Genomic DNA, 16,533 nt, shown 5'->3' with positions numbered 1-16,533 from the left:
TCATTTCTCCTCAGAACAAAGTGTTCATCTACCGGGGGAAGGAGTATGAGCGACGGGAAGATTTCCAGGTGAAGCTGATGAGCCAGTTTCCCAACGCCGAGAAGATGAACACGACCTCCGCTCCCGGGGATGACGTGAAGAACGCCCCGGGCCAGTGTATCCTTGGGGGAGGCCCGAACCCAGGGCCAAACCCGGTCACCCCGCAGTGCCCTTCTCAGCACGCAGAGCTCCTGCCAGAAGCTCTGTCCGGGTGCCAATTTTAAGCATCCAAGGCGGGATTCAAAGATGCCCCCCGGGAGATGCTAGGTGCTGCCTTCACTGAGTGATGCGCTCACCCGCTCGTTTGTTTAAGCAGCGCAAACTGCCAAGCCCCGATTCCCTGCCAGGCCCGACAGGAGATTATACGGAGCACTGGAAATTGTAGCCACGAGGCGGTCCTGCCTCCAGGGCACCTATAATCTTGCTAATCAGGCACGTGTGGTTCAGCTCATAGGACCCCTTGTTCTAGTCATTAAAATGCTGTCTGTGCCCGAGGAAGCCATAGCAGCTGGGAGCAGGAAGGTTCTCCTGAGGAAGCAGGTGAGCTGCCACAGGTTAGCAGCGGCTGGGGGTGTCCCTGAAGGAGGGACAAGAGGAACATCACGGACACAGGCCCTGATCCGGAAGGAGGCCGTCAGGTTCCAAGAACGGAAATGGCACCACTTTGCGCTTGTAAGGAAATCAGCCTGCCTGGCTGCCCGTCCAGGGTCATTGCCCCCAGCCCTCCTGTCCCTTTCTCCACACCCCTCCCGCCAGGCTGACCTCCTTCCCATCCCTCTTCCCCCGCACCAGGTTGGCCGGTTCTGTTCCTCGGCTCTTTTCCTTCGCACCCCTTCTCTGAGTCTCGGGAAGAGGGTGTCCCCAGAGGGTGTCCCCAGACACCTGATCTGAAATGGCCTCTCTTGCGCTTTTAACACGCCCAGCGAGTCCATTTTGGCCGGCCTGTAGCTCAGGCTTGCTCACGGCGGCCGTGTCCCCGTTGGTGCCCACACAGATGCTCTCAAGCACCAGGAAGTATTTTGTAGATCATAGAAAGGCCGAGACAGCGCGGGAGACGGGAAGAGAAGGAAAGGCTGCTGGGTCTGTGGAGAAGGGGCAGCAGAGGCCGGCAGGCAGCAGGGGTGACTCTGGGGAAGGGCCAGGCGCGGGGCCCGGAGTGTGAGCCGAGGCCGGCAGCATGTTCAAGGGGAGGCTGTGGACACGTCACTGAGCCAGGCGCCTTGACCTGGCCCGGCCCCGGCTCCGCACCCTTTAGCGCAAATTAAGTTACAGCCTTTAAAATGGGCTTGACAGGTTGCGAGGCTGGTCGGCTAAGTCTGCCGAACCTTAATCCAAATATTTTTCCCCCGGGTGATAAATATTCATCCGTAACCTTTTCATTATGCCCGCCTGCCCTTCATGCCTGCTCGGCCATGGTTATTTGCAGGAGGAAATACAGCTGATGGAGGGGCGGGCGGGTTACAAATGTGCGTTTGGTTACCGGCGAGACACGGATTAGGGCGAGGGTGCTGGTGAGTGGGCCTGCACGTGTCCAACAGCCCCACGGCCTGGCTCCTGGGCGGAGGACTGGCCACCCAGTGGCTGCTCGTGCAGCCCCGCCCCGCCCCGATGCCTTGTCGGGGAGCTCCAGGCCACGCCAGGGCAGGTTCAGTGTCATTTCCAGGATCAGTAGGTGTGACCTGAAAGGTCTCTGACTGGGGGTTGGCAAAGGGGCCTGAGAGGCCCGGCTAGGGACAGATGTTTCCCGGGGGGGGCTGGCAGCCCCAGTCACAGGCCCGGGCTCTGCTGTGGTCACGGGGTGGCCGCCCTGGGCCAGACACAGCTCAGAGGCATGCTGTGTGCCCACATTCGACTCCCCTGGAAGCATGAACTCCAGAGTTTGAGTCATGAAACACTCAGTTTCTTTGTTTGTTTGTTTGTTTGTTTGAAAAAATAGAGTCCTGATGGCTGGAGTGATAATACTGTGGGTAGGGTATTTGCCTTGCATGTGGCCGATGCAAGTTCGATTCCCAGCATCCCAGCATAGGGTCCCCCAAGCACCACCAGGAATAATTCCTGAGCGCAGAGCCAGGTGTAACCACTGAGCATCGCTGGGTGTGACCCAAAAAGCAAAATATAAAAATTGAATCCTGTCTCAGCCATGGACCCTGCAGGATCAGGGGGAGAGTCAGATTTGAGTCGTGGACCTAGTTTGCTGCCTCCTGCCCCAGACTTAACCCAGAGCCGTTTCTCTCCCAGAGGAAGTCGTTGGCTTTATGGCTGAGAAGGAAAAGGTTTTCCAGGATATGGCAAAATCCTTCCAGAGAGGTTTATTCATCTTTACGAGCAGCCCCGGTTGACCTGTAGATACTTCCCCGAGGAGGAACAGTGAGTGGGCAGCGAGTGTACGGTGGGGCACTGGCCACTTCCTGCCTGGCAGTCCCACCCCTGCGGCGAGGGCAGGCACCGTCCAGGCATGAGGCAGGGAGAGCCGGGGCAGGGAGAGAGGAGCGTTGCTGGGGTTTGTTGCCTGAGCTCCGCCTGGAAGCTCGTCTGGGAGGACCTGAGTTCCTCACGGGCTTAGAGTCGGGCCCAGGAAAAGAGTTGGGGTGGGGGTGGGGGGGCTTGGTGGTTGATGTGCTGAGCAGAGGGGTGGGGCCTAAAGAGAGGTGGAGGGGAAGCAAGGTCAGAGTGGGGACCCCACTGTCAGCTCCCCGGGGCTGCAGGAGGCCCACCACAGGCATCTCTGACAGACTGGAGCCGGGACAGAGCCCTCTGGCCCTCTGCTCAGCCAACTGCTCCCAGGGCCTCTGGGGCGTGTGTGTGAGTGTATGTGTGTGTCTGTGTGTGTGTGTCTGTGTGTCTGTGTGTCTGTGAGTGTGTGAATGTGTATGAGTATGTGTCTGTGAGTGTGTGTGTCTGTGAATGTGTGTGTCTGTATGTATGTGTGTGAGTGTGTGAATGTGTATGACTGTGTTTCTGTGAGTGTGTGTGTGTCTGTGAGTGTGTGTCTGTGAATGTGTGTGTCTGTATGTGTGTATGTGTGAGTGTGTGAGTGTGTGTGTGAGTGTTTATGTGTCTGTATGTGTGAGTGTGTGTCTATGACTGTGTCTATACTGTGAGGTGTGTGTCTGTGACTATGTGTGAGTGTGTGTATGAGAGAGAGAGAGAGAGAGCTCAGTGGGCTGGGTTCAGAGACAGGCTCCATCTCCAGAGCTGCCTACTTCCCTGAGTACCACCAAGAGTGACCCCCCCAGCTGGGAGTAGCCCCTTGACACTGCCAGCTTGGCCCCCCAAACCACAGTGTAACAGCTGCAGACTAGCCCGGGTTCTCACACCTGCCAGCAGGTCTTCCCACACACATCAGCCTCAGGGGCTTGGCGTAGAAACGACTCTGGTTGGCGAGGGTCAGGGGCCCTATTTCCAGCAGGCACTCAGGAGGTACTGCTGCTCGGGGGCAAAGGTCATCCTCGGTCACGGGATGCAGAGCTGTGGGTTCTGTCCTCACTGCGATGGCACTGAGCTGCCTGACTTGGGTCTGGTGTCCTTGTGATGGTCCAGGGACACTGCCTGGACCTATGCTAGGGGTATAGGTCCAACTCTTTTCCTGGGCCCGACTCTAAGCCCATGAGGAACTCAGGTCCTCCCAGACGAACCTCCAGGCAGAGCTCAGACAACAAACCCCAGGCATAGGTCCCAGGCACCTCTGCCTCCCTATGCTACTCTTTGAGATAGGCAAGCAGTGGGCACTGCAGTCAGTGGGACATCGGGATCACCCTGGGGTTGGGCGGGGAGGGTGTCAAGTCCCATTCAACACCTGCTAGCAGAGCCGGGCCCCGAGACTGCTCCTGGCCACCAGCACTGGGGGCTGGGCATTTGGGGAGTGTCTCGGGGCCATCCCAGAGGGTGGCACCTAGAAGCAGCCCTTTGGTAGTGACCGTCATGACCCCTTGACCACGATGACCCCAGATATCCAGTGTTTCACTGTCCAGCCCGTCTTGGATGAACACCCCAGGTTCAAGAATAAGCCGGTGCCGGACCAGATTATCAAGTAAGGCCCAGGGCTCACGGGACAGGGGAGGGGCCCCCAGGGGCCCCCACGCTGTGCTGCAGAGGCACAGGTGCTTGCCTGCCGGGTCTGTTCTGCCTCTTGGGGAATCAACCCTCCCCAAAGGGCTGCAGGAACAGAGTATGGCCACCTTGGCGACCCCAGGAATGCTCAGCTGGCAAGGCCCATGCTGGGCGCATTCTCCCAGAGGGGCAGCATTCAGCTCTGCTCAGGCTGTCCACTTCCGCTGGACGCATGAAGGGACTTAAGAGGAAGCAGTGTGACAACAGGTGGCTGTCTGCAGTCGCAGTGATTTGGGAAGGGGGAGGGGGCGCCCTGGTGTCAGCAGGGCCCCCCCATACCCTTGTAGCACCACCCGGCCCCCAGCCTTTGGCCAGTGCCTGCTTGGCTCACCCCCAGGCAGAGAGCCCTAGGAGGGGAGCCTGATGTAGGGGGCAGCTATCCCCAAAGGAAACCCTTGACAGGTCGCCCCCCGGGACGTGAGGCAGGCGCGAGTGTGTCCAGACCCTTCCCAAGGCCCGAGACCCCAAGGGGCGCTTGGCTCAGGCTCCAGGGCGCACTGCCCTCCCCACCACCTGCAGGCAGTGGACCTGAGTCTAAACCCCACAACACAGCCGGGTCCCAGGCGCCCCCCTCTCTCCTGTCTTTCAGCTTCTACAAGTCCAACTACGTGCAGAAGTTTCACTACTCCCGGCCCGTGCGCAGGGGGCCCGTGGACCCTGAGAATGAGTTTGCTGTGAGTACCACCCACCCCCGCCATCCCTGGGCAGTCTGGACCCTCCTGCCCGAGATGCCACGCTGTCTGCTGCTCACAGGAGCCGGTCAGCAGCATCCTGGAAGGCTGGGGGAATCTCCTTTTTCTTTTTCTTTTTTTTTTTAAGTTTTTTTATTGAGTCCCTGTGACATACAGTCACAAAGCTTTTCATGATTGGGTTTCAGTCATACAATGTTCCAATACCCATCCCTCCACCAATGTCAATTTCCCAATACCAATGTGCCCAGTATCCCTCCCACAACCCTCCTCCCACCACACCCCTGCCTCTATGGCAGACACTTTCCTTCTCTCTCTCTCTCTCTCTCTCTCTCTCTCTCTCTCTCTCTCTCTCTCTCTCTCTCCCCCCCCCTTCAGGGCATTATGATTTGCAACACAGATACTGACAGGCCATCATGTTTGGTCCTTTTTCTACTTTCAGCACACATCTCCCATCCCGAGCGATCCCTCCAGCCCTCATTGACTTAGTGATCCCTTCTCTATTCCAGCTGCCTTCTCCCCCAGCTCATGAGACAGGCTTCCAACTATGGGGCAATCCTCCTAGCCCTTGTCTCTACTTGGGTGTCAGTCTCATACTACATTGTTTTATATTCCACAAATGAGTGCAGTCATTCTATGTCTGTCCTTCTGACTCCTTCTGACTTCCTTCTTCCTATGTCTTCCTTCTGACTCCTTTCACTCAGCATGATACTCTCCATGTCCATCTACTTATAAGCGAATGTCATGACTTCATCTTTCCTAACAGCTACATAGTATTCCGTTGTGTAGATGGACCAGAGCCTCTTTGACCCGTCGTCTGTTCATTGTGGCTCTGTTCACAGTAGCCAGCGTCTCTGGTTCCCCTTCTGCCAGACTTTCGCCTTCCAGATATGGCCAGGGCTCTGTCTCAGGCTCAGCAGCCATCGCAGGGTTGGAGATGCACGTGGGCAGTGCAAGATTCTGTGGTGGCTCAGGCCCCTGTATGTCTCAGATCCTCCCGGAGAGTGATACCCCACTGGGCATCCCAGGGAGCCAGTGAGGAGCCATCAGAGTGGCCGCGGCCTCAGGTGCTGTGGGAAGGAGAGCCCCTAGATAGTTTTCCTACTGGAGAGGGGCTTGGGACCCATTGCGTCTGGAAGCTTGGCCTTAGCTGGAGAATCGTTACCCCTGAGACCCCTAACAAGTAGAGGTGCCCGATTCAGCGTGGCCTCAGACTTCGGGCTGCTCAGACCCATAGTAAAACCTCCTCCTGGACCCCCCCTGAGCACTGTGGAATGTGTCCTGGAGGCCCTGCCCAGTCCCCGTAGCACTGTGCTGAGAACCGCCAGGGGGAACCCTGGGCTTTCTGAAAACCACTTAAGGAAGCCCGCACCCCCACCCCCCTAAAAAAAGACCATGGAATACTTAAATTTGACACGGAGACAGGGTTCCTCTGGGGTGGTGGGAGCCACGTCTGGTACTGCGGTGTTTACTGGGGTTTTTGTGGCTGGGAGGCTCGGGGTCTGGTCAGCTGTGGTCCAGCTTCTCGGGGTCTCATTGCTGTTGCTTTCTGCCTGTGGGTCAGTCCATGTGGATCGAGAGAACCTCCTTCATGACCGCCTACAAGCTCCCAGGGATCCTGCGCTGGTTCGAAGTGGTTCACATGTTCCAGGTGAGCCTGGGGATGCCCCTCCCTCAGAGAAAGGGAGCGGCTCTGTCAGAGTCATGGGGCGGGGGGCCGGAATTCCAGCGTGAGGATTCCACGGGGAGTCTTGGCTTCCAGATTCTTATTTTTATTAAAAAAAAAAATAAAAAAGCGTCGGTGACTTGAGTTACCTTGTAATTGAAACTAAGAATCCAGTCTTGAATTGAACAAATTGGGAACTTCTGGGGTTGGGTGCAGGAGCCTGGAACTGCAACCCGCCATCACCACCTCATATCTCCCCAACCCTGCAGCCTTGCAAGTCACCTCTGTAGGTAACTGCCAGGAGCCCATTTTATAGACGCATAAACTGAGCGTCAGTGAGGAGCTCACGCAGAGGCAAAACCAGGGTTTTCATTCTGAACATTTTCGCTTTAGCCACTTGGATCCTTTCTAGGGTCCTGGGAATTATTGGGTGGTCTGAGGGACCCAGAGGAAGGAGAGAGGAAGCCTAGTCAAGGGGTCAGTTACTGTCAACCCCCACACCTTCCAGCTCCCTTTAGCACCACACGAGATGACTCATGCCTCAGTTCCCTCATCTGTAAAATGGGAGAACAAGTTTTTACTTCACAGTGTTGCTCAGGGATTAAAGTCAGTTCAGACCTGGGAATGGTTCAGCAAGCTCTGTAAATGCTTCCTGAGGTCATCGCTGTGTTATATCTCACCCCCGCCCCTGGGGTCTAGACCAGGCTGTCAGGCGGCCGCCGGGACCTGATGGTCTCAAGGCTGATAGTGGCTAGACCACATCTCTCCTCCTCTCAGGCTCCATCCCTCCGTGGAGAAGCCACACGCCTTACACTGACAGGAGGGAGAGCCCCACGCCTCAGATTCAGACCCGAGCACGTCCTGGCCCAGGCCCTCTGTCTGTTAGAATTGCCCCTCCCTTCAGTGTCCGCACCGACACCCCCCACCTTCGAGCCCTGCAAGCCTGCTGTGGTGGGGAGGGGGTGCTTTCCATGGCCGCCACCCTCCGCCATGCCTGCTTGGTGTTTCACCGTCTGATACGCTGGTCTTTCCGTTTCCCCTGCTCCATTCACATGTGAAATCGACAGTGAAATCTCCAGGTCTTAGGATAGTGCTTGACCCAGTTACATATGTGTTGGGAGAGAGATGGATAAGCCCCCCTGAGTCAGCTCCTACTCCCAAGAGTCCCCACTGTTATCCCCCTCGAGAGCCGCAGAGTTCTCGACTGCGCCCCAAAGCAGAGTCCTCCCACGCTTTTCTTCCACCTGCGTGTCGGCACCGCTCCACAGATGGGGGCTGTGGAACACTGCCTGACTGCGTGTCGAGCAGTAAGACCAAGCATCTCCCCCTCACGGCCAGTCAGTCAGGGCTCTGTGCTGAGGACACAGATGTGGCCCCATCGAGAGGCCGGGGGCGTGAAGGCAGTGGGGGAACCCACCATGGGAGCCGGGAGTCTCTCATTCCTCCCCCCCAGCTCTGCCACCATGTACCCTGGGAGTCTCCGCCCACTGTCGGGGCCTTAAGTGAGCGCCATCGTATGCCAGGCCCCGCGTGGGCACGCAGACGGGGGCGAGAGATAGATAGGTCCCCCTCTCTCCCGTATCACCTGCTGACCTTCATCCAGGTGGTCAGCCTCACCAGACATGCACATGACTCCATCACTGCTGCAGAGTCGGGTCTGTTCCCACATACACAAGATCCTAAAGGAGACGTCACTCTCCATCCCTGCTCCTGATGGCTGTAGTGAGGTTAAGATTTGGGGATTCACAGAGAGCCGCAGAAAAACAAGGAAACCAATCAGTAGGGCTTGACACTCTTAATGACCCTCCTTAAAGCCCATGCCGCTCTGACCGCTGTCACGGCTCCTATGGAAATCTAGGTGCTATGTCGGGCTCTGTCCAGGTGGCCAGGATGAGTTTCCTGAGCATTCGGTCTGCACCCTGGATTCTGAAAGCCCCTACAGGGATGGTCCGCGTGACCGACAGACACGATGACATGGACTAGAGGCTGTGGCTCCCATCAGAAGAGCACAGCAGTCTCCACTTATAGCTCACTGTGTGTGTGCACATGCGTGCATGTGTGCATGTGTGTGTTCATGTCTGTGCATGTGTTTTTGCACATGTGTGTACATGTGTGTGTTCATGTTTTTGTACTTGTGTGTATTTTTGCACATGTGTGTGCATGCATGTGTGCATATGCTTCTGCACGTGCGTGTGTGCCTGCCGTGCCTACATGTGGATCTGACGATCTCGTTTTCCGCAGAGCACCATCAGTCCTCTGGAGAACGCCATCGAAACCATGTCCACGGCCAACGAGAAGATCCTGATGATGATCAACCAGTACCAGGGCGACGAGAGTCTCCCCATCAACCCGCTGTCCATGCTCCTCAATGGGATCGTGGACCCTGCCGTCATGGGGGGGTTTGCCAAGTATGAAAAGGTAAGGGGGCTGGAGCGTTAGCACAGCGGGGAGGGCATTTGCCTTGCACATGGCTGACCCAAGTTCAATTCCCAGCATCCCATATGGTCCCCCGAGCACCTTCAGGAGTGATTCCTGAGTGCATGAGCCAGGAGTAACCCCTGTGCATCGCTAGGTGTGACCCAAAAAGAAGAAAAAAAAAGAAAGAAAAGTGAGGCCCCCTGCCAGGCCCAAGGGGGCAGCAGCGGAGCAGCAGGCTGGCCCAGGGGCCGTCCGTACTGCCTGGCTGGACCTGGCTGCCTGGCCCCTGGAGATACTTCAAGCCTGTGTACCCTCATCCGGAGAGTCCCCAGCCTTCTCTCACCTCCTCCTGCCATCGTCACTTTCTGTGTCGGAGAGAAGAAGCCGGCCACAGCCAGGCCTTCCGTCCCCTTCCCGCCCTCTTGGCTACTTCCCATTTTCCCTTCCTTCTTCAGGAATGCTTGTGGGCTGACCACAGACCAGCTCCTCTCAGGCCCAGGAGCCAGGGGTCACAGTCCATGCCGTGTGCGCAAACCAGGCTTCCATAGATACTGAGAGATCCCCGACAGAAGGCAAGAGGCAGGGCTCAGAACAGGCGACTCCCAAGGGAGATGAGATACTCCAGGCTGGAGTCCCAGCTTTGCTTTGCTTTTTTCTCCGCTTTCCTTTCTTTCTTTCTTTCTTTCTTTCTTTCTTTCTTTCTTTCTTTCTTTCTTTCTTCCTTCCTCCCTTCCTTCCTTCCTTCCTTCCTTCCTTCCTTTCTTTATCTCTTTCTCTCTTTCTTCCTTTTTTTTTGAGCTTCCCGGTATCTGTGGCAGAAAGAGAAGTGTCATCAATCATATGCATCCCATTATCCACTTCAATTATATGTTTCACTTTATCCACTGGGCAAAATCAGTAGTGGCTTCCCGGTAGGGGGACAGAGCCTTTCCTGGCAGCAAGGGGGAATGGAAAGTCCTGGCTTGGTTTTGGCCAAGGACATGAATTAACGGGCCACTGAGAAGGAAGTGGGCATCTGTTCCTGTGAAACTGAGACCAGCGCTGGGAGTGGAATTGGAGCACCTGCTAGGAGGTGGACTCCTCAGCCTGGGGAGCTGAGCTCCAGGACGCACCCCCTGGAGGGCTCCTCGATTCCCTCACACTCCACCCCAGCCCAGGGATTTGGATCCTGCGTGGGTCTGGGCAGGGCCAAGGCTCTGCATGTGACAGTGCTGAGGTGGCGGGTCCAGGGGTCAACCCCACTTTGAGAACCGCTTCCCCTGGGGTAGGAACTCATCTGCCTGTGAACTTATCCGGGCCGGAGAGCTGGTTCTGGGGTGCAGGGGGGCCCGGGAGCAGGGAGCCCCAGCCACCTCTCTGCCCTCCCCAGGCCTTCTTCACTGAAGACTACAGCCGGGAGCACCCCGAGGACCAGGACAAGCTGAACCGCCTCAAGGACCTCATAGCCTGGCAGGTAAAGCCCAGCTGCCCCCTGTGGCCTGGTGGTCTCGTCTCTTCCCGGGGCCTTTGTCCGGCTGCTGGGGGGCAGAGGGCCTGGATTCAGCACCAGCCGCTCAGCCCTCGGGAGCCAGGCCAGGGTGCTGGGGGACGCCCTTCCATCCTTGCTGGCACCATTGCCGCCCCCCCCCCCCCGACTAAATCCCTTCTCTCCAGGTACCCCTTCTCCCTCCTGCCCCTCCTTCCTCTTCCTCTCCTGTCTCCGCCCCCTCCTCCCCCAGGGCCTCTCCTCTCCCGATACCTGCAGAAGTTCCAGGGGACCCCAGCCTCCCTCCGGGCACACACTCCCTGCTTGCTCTGGTCCTCCGTGGAGAACCAGCAGCACCCAGAGCAGAGGCTGGGGGAGGCAGTCACTGCAGAGAAAAGCCAGCTATTGTGGGGGCAGTTTCTGGGACTCTGGGGAAGTCAGGGAGTGAGAAGCACTGGGTACAGCCTTTTTTCTTAAAATAAGGGCTCCTAATTCAGGCCCTGCCCTGCCTCTGCCAATCTATGCCAAGCGAGGCTTTAGAACCAGGCGCCGGGCTCTGCACACACAGTCTTGCCGGAGTGCATCTGCGTCTCTGGAAGTTTCTCTCCCTTCTTAGCCCGTGCCACCTGTGACACCAAGACGCCCCCAAAGTCCCCAGCTGCCCAAGGGCATGGCGTCCCCATCCCTACATGGAAAGCAGGAAGGCCCAGCTTTGACTCATTTTCTTCTTTCCTCGCATGGTTCTGGGGATGCCCGGGGAGGGCTAAAAGATCACATAGACTTGGTTATCCAGTTTCACTCTCAATCCACATCTCTGCCCCCGGGCCTCTAGACCTCTGGTATTTTTTTTTTTAGATTTTTATTAGTGAAACACATGAGGTACAGTTGTAGACTTACAAATTTTTGTGCTTGGGTTTCAATTATACCTCCGGTATTTTTGCCGGATAATGAACTCTCCGGAGCAATAACACAGCAGGTAGGGTGTTTGCCTTGCCTGCGGGCCGACCCGGGTTCGATTCCCAGCATGTTCCCCTGAGCACCGCCAGGAGTAATTCCTGAGTGCAGAGCCAGGAGGAACCCCTGTGCATCGCCGGGTGTGACCCAAAAATCAAAAATAAATAAATAAATAAACTCTGCATGCAGTGTTCTCAGCACAGCTTGCACCCACCTGTGCTCTCTCAAGAAATTCTTGGGGGTAATCCAGAGAAGCATGGCCCCCTCAACCCCTCGCGGGCGCACAGAGAAAGGATACTTGGAGAGCAGCTGCTTGGCGTGACAGCTTCGAAGAGCCCTTTGGAGCTCCGAGCTGTTTCACGTGGCGCCCCCTAGTGACCCTCGTTCCTTTAGCACAAGTCCCCAGCCCAGCCCATTTCAGTAGCCCTGGGTTACTACCAGAAAGGAGAATGACCGAGCGTCATGGCCCCCACCCAGAGAAAGGTCCCCTAACTGGACACCTGCCAAACTGACAGTGAAATAAGTCCTCTGCCTCGTCAGAAATTAGCCTTCCTCAGGCACTGAGGCTGGCTCCTGCTGTGTACTGAATTTGCATGGACCATGTTCCGGGCAGCAGAAATACAGCAACAAAATTGGGCCCACAGAAGCTCCTCTTGGAGCTTAGTTCTAGGGAGCATCTTGCTTCTCAGAGGCTGGTTGGCTTTTCTCTCAGATGTAGCCCCGCCAGGTTTCAGAGGGGAGGGACTGGCCCCTGCCACGCTGGTCTTTGAAAGCCCTCTTTGTATTGATTGCAGCTTTTTTTTTCTTTTTAAAGATTTTCTCTGAATTCACCAACATGGAGAGTGTCTAGAGAATATTCTCCCTTGAAACATTTGGCGAAGAGTGAGAAATGCTCACATAACAAAGCCGTCCAGTCCGCTGATTTCTCTCCCGACACCTGTGGCATGGCCCGGGTGCGGGAGTGAATTCCGCTGACTCCGTAGGCCCCGCCGTCTTCCTCATCCTCCTCCCCCTCCCCAGGGTGGGCTTCCTGCCCCAAAGAGCAGTCATTTCCCATCTCCACCGCCCGCGCACTCCTTCCTAAACACCTCGTTTGCTCCTGCTTATTTCTTTTTTTTTTTCCCACCAGTGGAAGTAGTCAATTCTCTTTTTTTTTTTTCTAATTTTTATTAGTGAAACACCATGAGGTACAGTTGTAGACTTACAAATTTTTGTGCTTGGGTTTCAGTTATACAATGATCAAGTACCCATCCTTTCACCACCAGTGCCCATTTTCTGCCACCATGGGTCCCAGTATCCCTCCCACCCACCCCCATTCCCCCCACCCCACCCTGCCTCTGTGGTAGGGCATTCCCCTCTATTCTCTCTCTCCTTTTGGGTATTGTAGTTTGCAAAAGAGTCATTGAGTGGCAATCATGTTTGGTCTATAGTCTACTTTTAGCATGCTTCTCCCATCCTGGGAGGGTCCTCACAATACCCTTTATTTGTGCTCTCTTCTCTATCTGAGCTTCCTTTTCACCTAGCATGTGTGGCTGGCCTCCAAGTCTTGGAGCAAACTTCCTGGTACTAATCTCAGCCATTCCTGGGTGTTAGTCTCCGTTTTGTTGCTTTATATTCCCCAGATGAATGCAGTCTTTCTGTATCTATCCCTTTCTTTCTGACTCATTTCGCTTAACATGATACTTTCCATGTAGTACCACTTGTATGTAAATTTCATGACTTCATCTTTTCTGACAGCTACATAGTATTCCATTGTGTAGATGTAGCAAAGCTTCTTTAACCAGTCATCTGTTCTTGGGCACTCAGGTTTTTTCCAGATTCTGGCTATTGTAAAGAGTGCTGCAACAAACAAACAAGTGCTCCTGATTTAACCCACATATAGATGGCACCGCGCTGAGAGCATTCCCCTGGGTCAGCGCCGTCGGTGGTTCTGTTGCCTTGTTGGTAGCAGCTGTGCTTCTCCTCTGCACGGTCTCTGTGCAGCCAGGTTATGTGATGCTGCCTCACTGTCCTGGTTCCCCTGGGAACTGACGGAGACCGGGTCAGGGGAGTTCCTCGTAGGGGGCCACTGTTGTGGCCATCCATGGGGCTATGGTTTGGGTGCAACCATGCACCATTTCTGCTGGGTGTGTGGCGGGTGGGGAATGGCTTGGTTGGCATATGTGAGAACGCCTGGTTCCGGGCCAGACCCCTGTCACCACAGTGAGTTTTGCCTCTTCCTGACTTGCCATGTAAATGGGATGATATTGTGTGCCTGGCTTCTTTATTCCCACTCTAAGACCTGCGATAGTCAAACAGATTGTTGCATGAATCGGGGTTTTTTCCTTCTGTGTCTGAGTGTCAGCCTGTGTATGAAATACGTGCTCTACAGATACCACGTCAACATCCATTCTCATGGTGGTAGATTTGGGGGTGATATTCAGGTCTGGGGCAGAACGAATCAGGTTACACCGAGAGTTCTTGCTGGTATCTTTTGGGGACCATAACCCTCGTTCCCCAGCACACACCTGCAGAGGGGAGAGGGGAGGGGCCGTGCTTGGAGGCTGTGCATCCGGGTCTTACTGGCTACCCCGAAGCAACTTTCCCAGCTGGCTGGACCAATTTGTACTCCTCCCACCAAGATTCCTGTGTATCTCAGTCACTCCACATCATTTTATTTTATTTTATTTTATTGTGATGTTGTTTCATCATAAATGTTAAGGTCTGAGTGTGAAAGTGTATATCTGTGTGTGTATTTGTGCATATATATATATGCAAAATCATTGTATCACTTCCTACAACCCCCCTCCAAAATACAGGAATAAATATATGGCTATTTGGGGGAGAACATTTGGGAGGAATCGAACCAGGGTCAGCCTGGGTTGGCTGCGTGCAAGGAAAGTGTCCTACCCACTGTGCTATCGATCACTCAGCAAAATTGTGCAGTTTTCAGTGAAGAGGTCTTTCACACTATCGTGGACTTCTATGTATTTGATCATTTTGGTTTCATTGTAAGTGGTATTGTTTCCTAATTTTTACCTTTGTCAATATGAGTACAGTGGAATTGTTTGGTTATTGACCTCATGTCCAGCAACTTACCATTTCACTTAAGAAGTCACTTTTCTGCATTTCTCCAGATGTTCTATAGATAGTCACATCATCTGCTAATATAAGCAGTTTTACTTCTTTTCCAGTCTTAGGCTTTTTATTTACTTTTCTTGCATTATTTCACTGAGGAATAGGGGAGAGGAAGAGCATAGACTGCCCTGTGTCAGGCAAGTGTTTCAGAGTGGAATGTTTGGAATCTGATCAGTTTGATCTGATGTGATCTGATAAAGCAGCCAGTTTGCCGCTTTACTGTGAATCCGTTTTTCATTTGTCGAATCCCTTTTCTGCACCGGTTGCAGGATTCATGCTCTCCTTTATCTGGTTAGTGCACTGAATTATATTGATTGGCTCTGGAATGTTGAACTAACCTTGGTAAACAACATAAATGCTACTTGGTCACAACGTATTTTCATCTTTATATATTACTGGATTTCGGGTTCGATATCCACCTACGATTTCCTTTCCTGTCCTCACCAACTCTTTATAGAGTCTTTGCTCTGTTTTCAGTGTTCACTGGCTGGATAGGACAGCAGAGAAGAAAGCACTTGCCTTGCATGTGGCTGCCCTGGATTTGATCCCCAGTACCCCATATGGTCCCCCTGAGACCCACCAGCTGTGATCCCTAAGTGCACAGCCAGGAGTAAGCCCTGAGTATGCTGGAGTATGCTGGGTGTGGCCTGAAAACCAGCAAACACACACACACACACACACACACACACACACACACACACACACACCCCAAACCATGATCAGAATTCACTGACTTGTCACGAACATGACCCTTCCTTTTCCTTCCCTTGTGTAAGAGCCTACTTCAGTTCTTCGTAACTAAGTTTCTCCGAGTCTTGAAAAGCTCAAATTTATTCCCTCCTTTTCAAGTTTTGCAGAAGAGTTTGTATAAAAGTGCATGTATTTGTCCCTTAAATGTTAGAGTTTGTTGCTTGAAGGCTTTTTCCACTCTGGACAAGCCCCTGTTCTCTCCCAGACATATTCCTCTCCTTGCCCCTCGCATCTCTCTCTGTAAATTTCTTTTAATGAAAACTATTTTTCTTCATGAAAAAAGAAAATAATTGTTGGTAAAGTCCTTTAGGTCAGGGATGTTTTAAAGTGTTTTTTAATTTAATGTTTTTGTTTTCTTTTTTTTATTTTTCTGGGACTGGAGCGATAGCACAGCGGTAGGGCGTTTGCCTTGCACGCAGCCGGCCAAGCTGACCCGGGTTCAATTCCTCCACCCCTCTCAGAGAGCCTGGCAAGCTACCGAGAGTATCTCGCACACCCGGCAAAGCCTGGCAAGCTCCCCGTGGCGTATTCAATATGCCAAACACAGTAACAACAAGTCTCAATGGAGACGTTACTGGTGCCTGCTCGAGCAAATCGATGAACAATGGTAGGACAGTGCTACAGTGTTTTTTCTAGTAAATTGTGTTTTTCTCACTTTTTTTATGTTTATCCACATATTATCAAACTTTTAGCTTGTTGACTTTTTTTTTATTTAATCATTTTTTTATTAGTGAAACACCATGAGGTACATTTATAGACGTATAAATTTTTGTGCTTGGGTTTCAGTTATACAATGATCAAGTACCCATCCCTCCACCAGTGCCCATCCTCCCCCACCACGGGTCCTAGCATCCCTCCCACCCCCTGTTGACTTGTTTTTAAAATAAGTCTTCTTATCGTCTTTCATATGTTTATTTTGTAGTGATGCTCCTTTTCAAAAATTCTGATATTGGTTATCAATGCCTTCTGTTTTTTTAATAGTCAATATAATGGATTATCAGTAATATGTATTTTTCAAAGGACCATTTTTGCCTTCATTGATCCTCTCGGTTATAACTACATTTTTCAACTCATGCCAATTCTTTTATTATCCTCTTTACTCTCTGGGTTTAATTTTCTGTTCTTTTGCTAATATTTTCAGATGGGTGCTTAGTAATTAACTTCCTATTATATGAATTTGGAATCATAAATTTACCTCTTTCTGGCGCGTCATATCTCACAAGTACTCTCGCTATGTCATGCCTGCGGGTTTTTCTGTTCCTATTAAATGTTGTTCACTGTCTTTTCTTAAGTTATCTTTACTCTGTGTCCCCCCCCCCCCCGGA

The 16,533-nt window shown here is 53.3% G+C and overlaps 1 protein-coding gene across 1 annotated transcript in view; it reads left to right on the top strand.

The window, feature by feature from the left end:
- The window catches only part of DOCK2 (dedicator of cytokinesis 2), a 394,798-nt gene that overhangs the window by 373,108 nt on the left and 5,157 nt on the right, over positions 1-16,533 (top strand). The window contains exons 41-46 of the mRNA XM_056133087.1: positions 15-156; positions 3,988-4,069; positions 4,739-4,823; positions 6,403-6,489; positions 8,746-8,922; positions 10,292-10,375. Of these exons, the coding sequence (XP_055989062.1) occupies positions 15-156; positions 3,988-4,069; positions 4,739-4,823; positions 6,403-6,489; positions 8,746-8,922; positions 10,292-10,375 (657 nt within the window). The remainder of the gene's footprint in view (positions 1-14; positions 157-3,987; positions 4,070-4,738; positions 4,824-6,402; positions 6,490-8,745; positions 8,923-10,291; positions 10,376-16,533) is intronic.

Source organism: Sorex fumeus, unplaced genomic scaffold, assembly GCF_029834395.1.
Source record: "Sorex fumeus unplaced genomic scaffold, SorFum_2.1 ptg000097l, whole genome shotgun sequence".
Taxonomy (NCBI): domain Eukaryota; kingdom Metazoa; phylum Chordata; class Mammalia; order Eulipotyphla; family Soricidae; genus Sorex; species Sorex fumeus.
The sequence above is the reverse complement of the archived record's forward strand: the minus strand, read 5'-3'. Positions and strand labels throughout refer to the sequence as shown.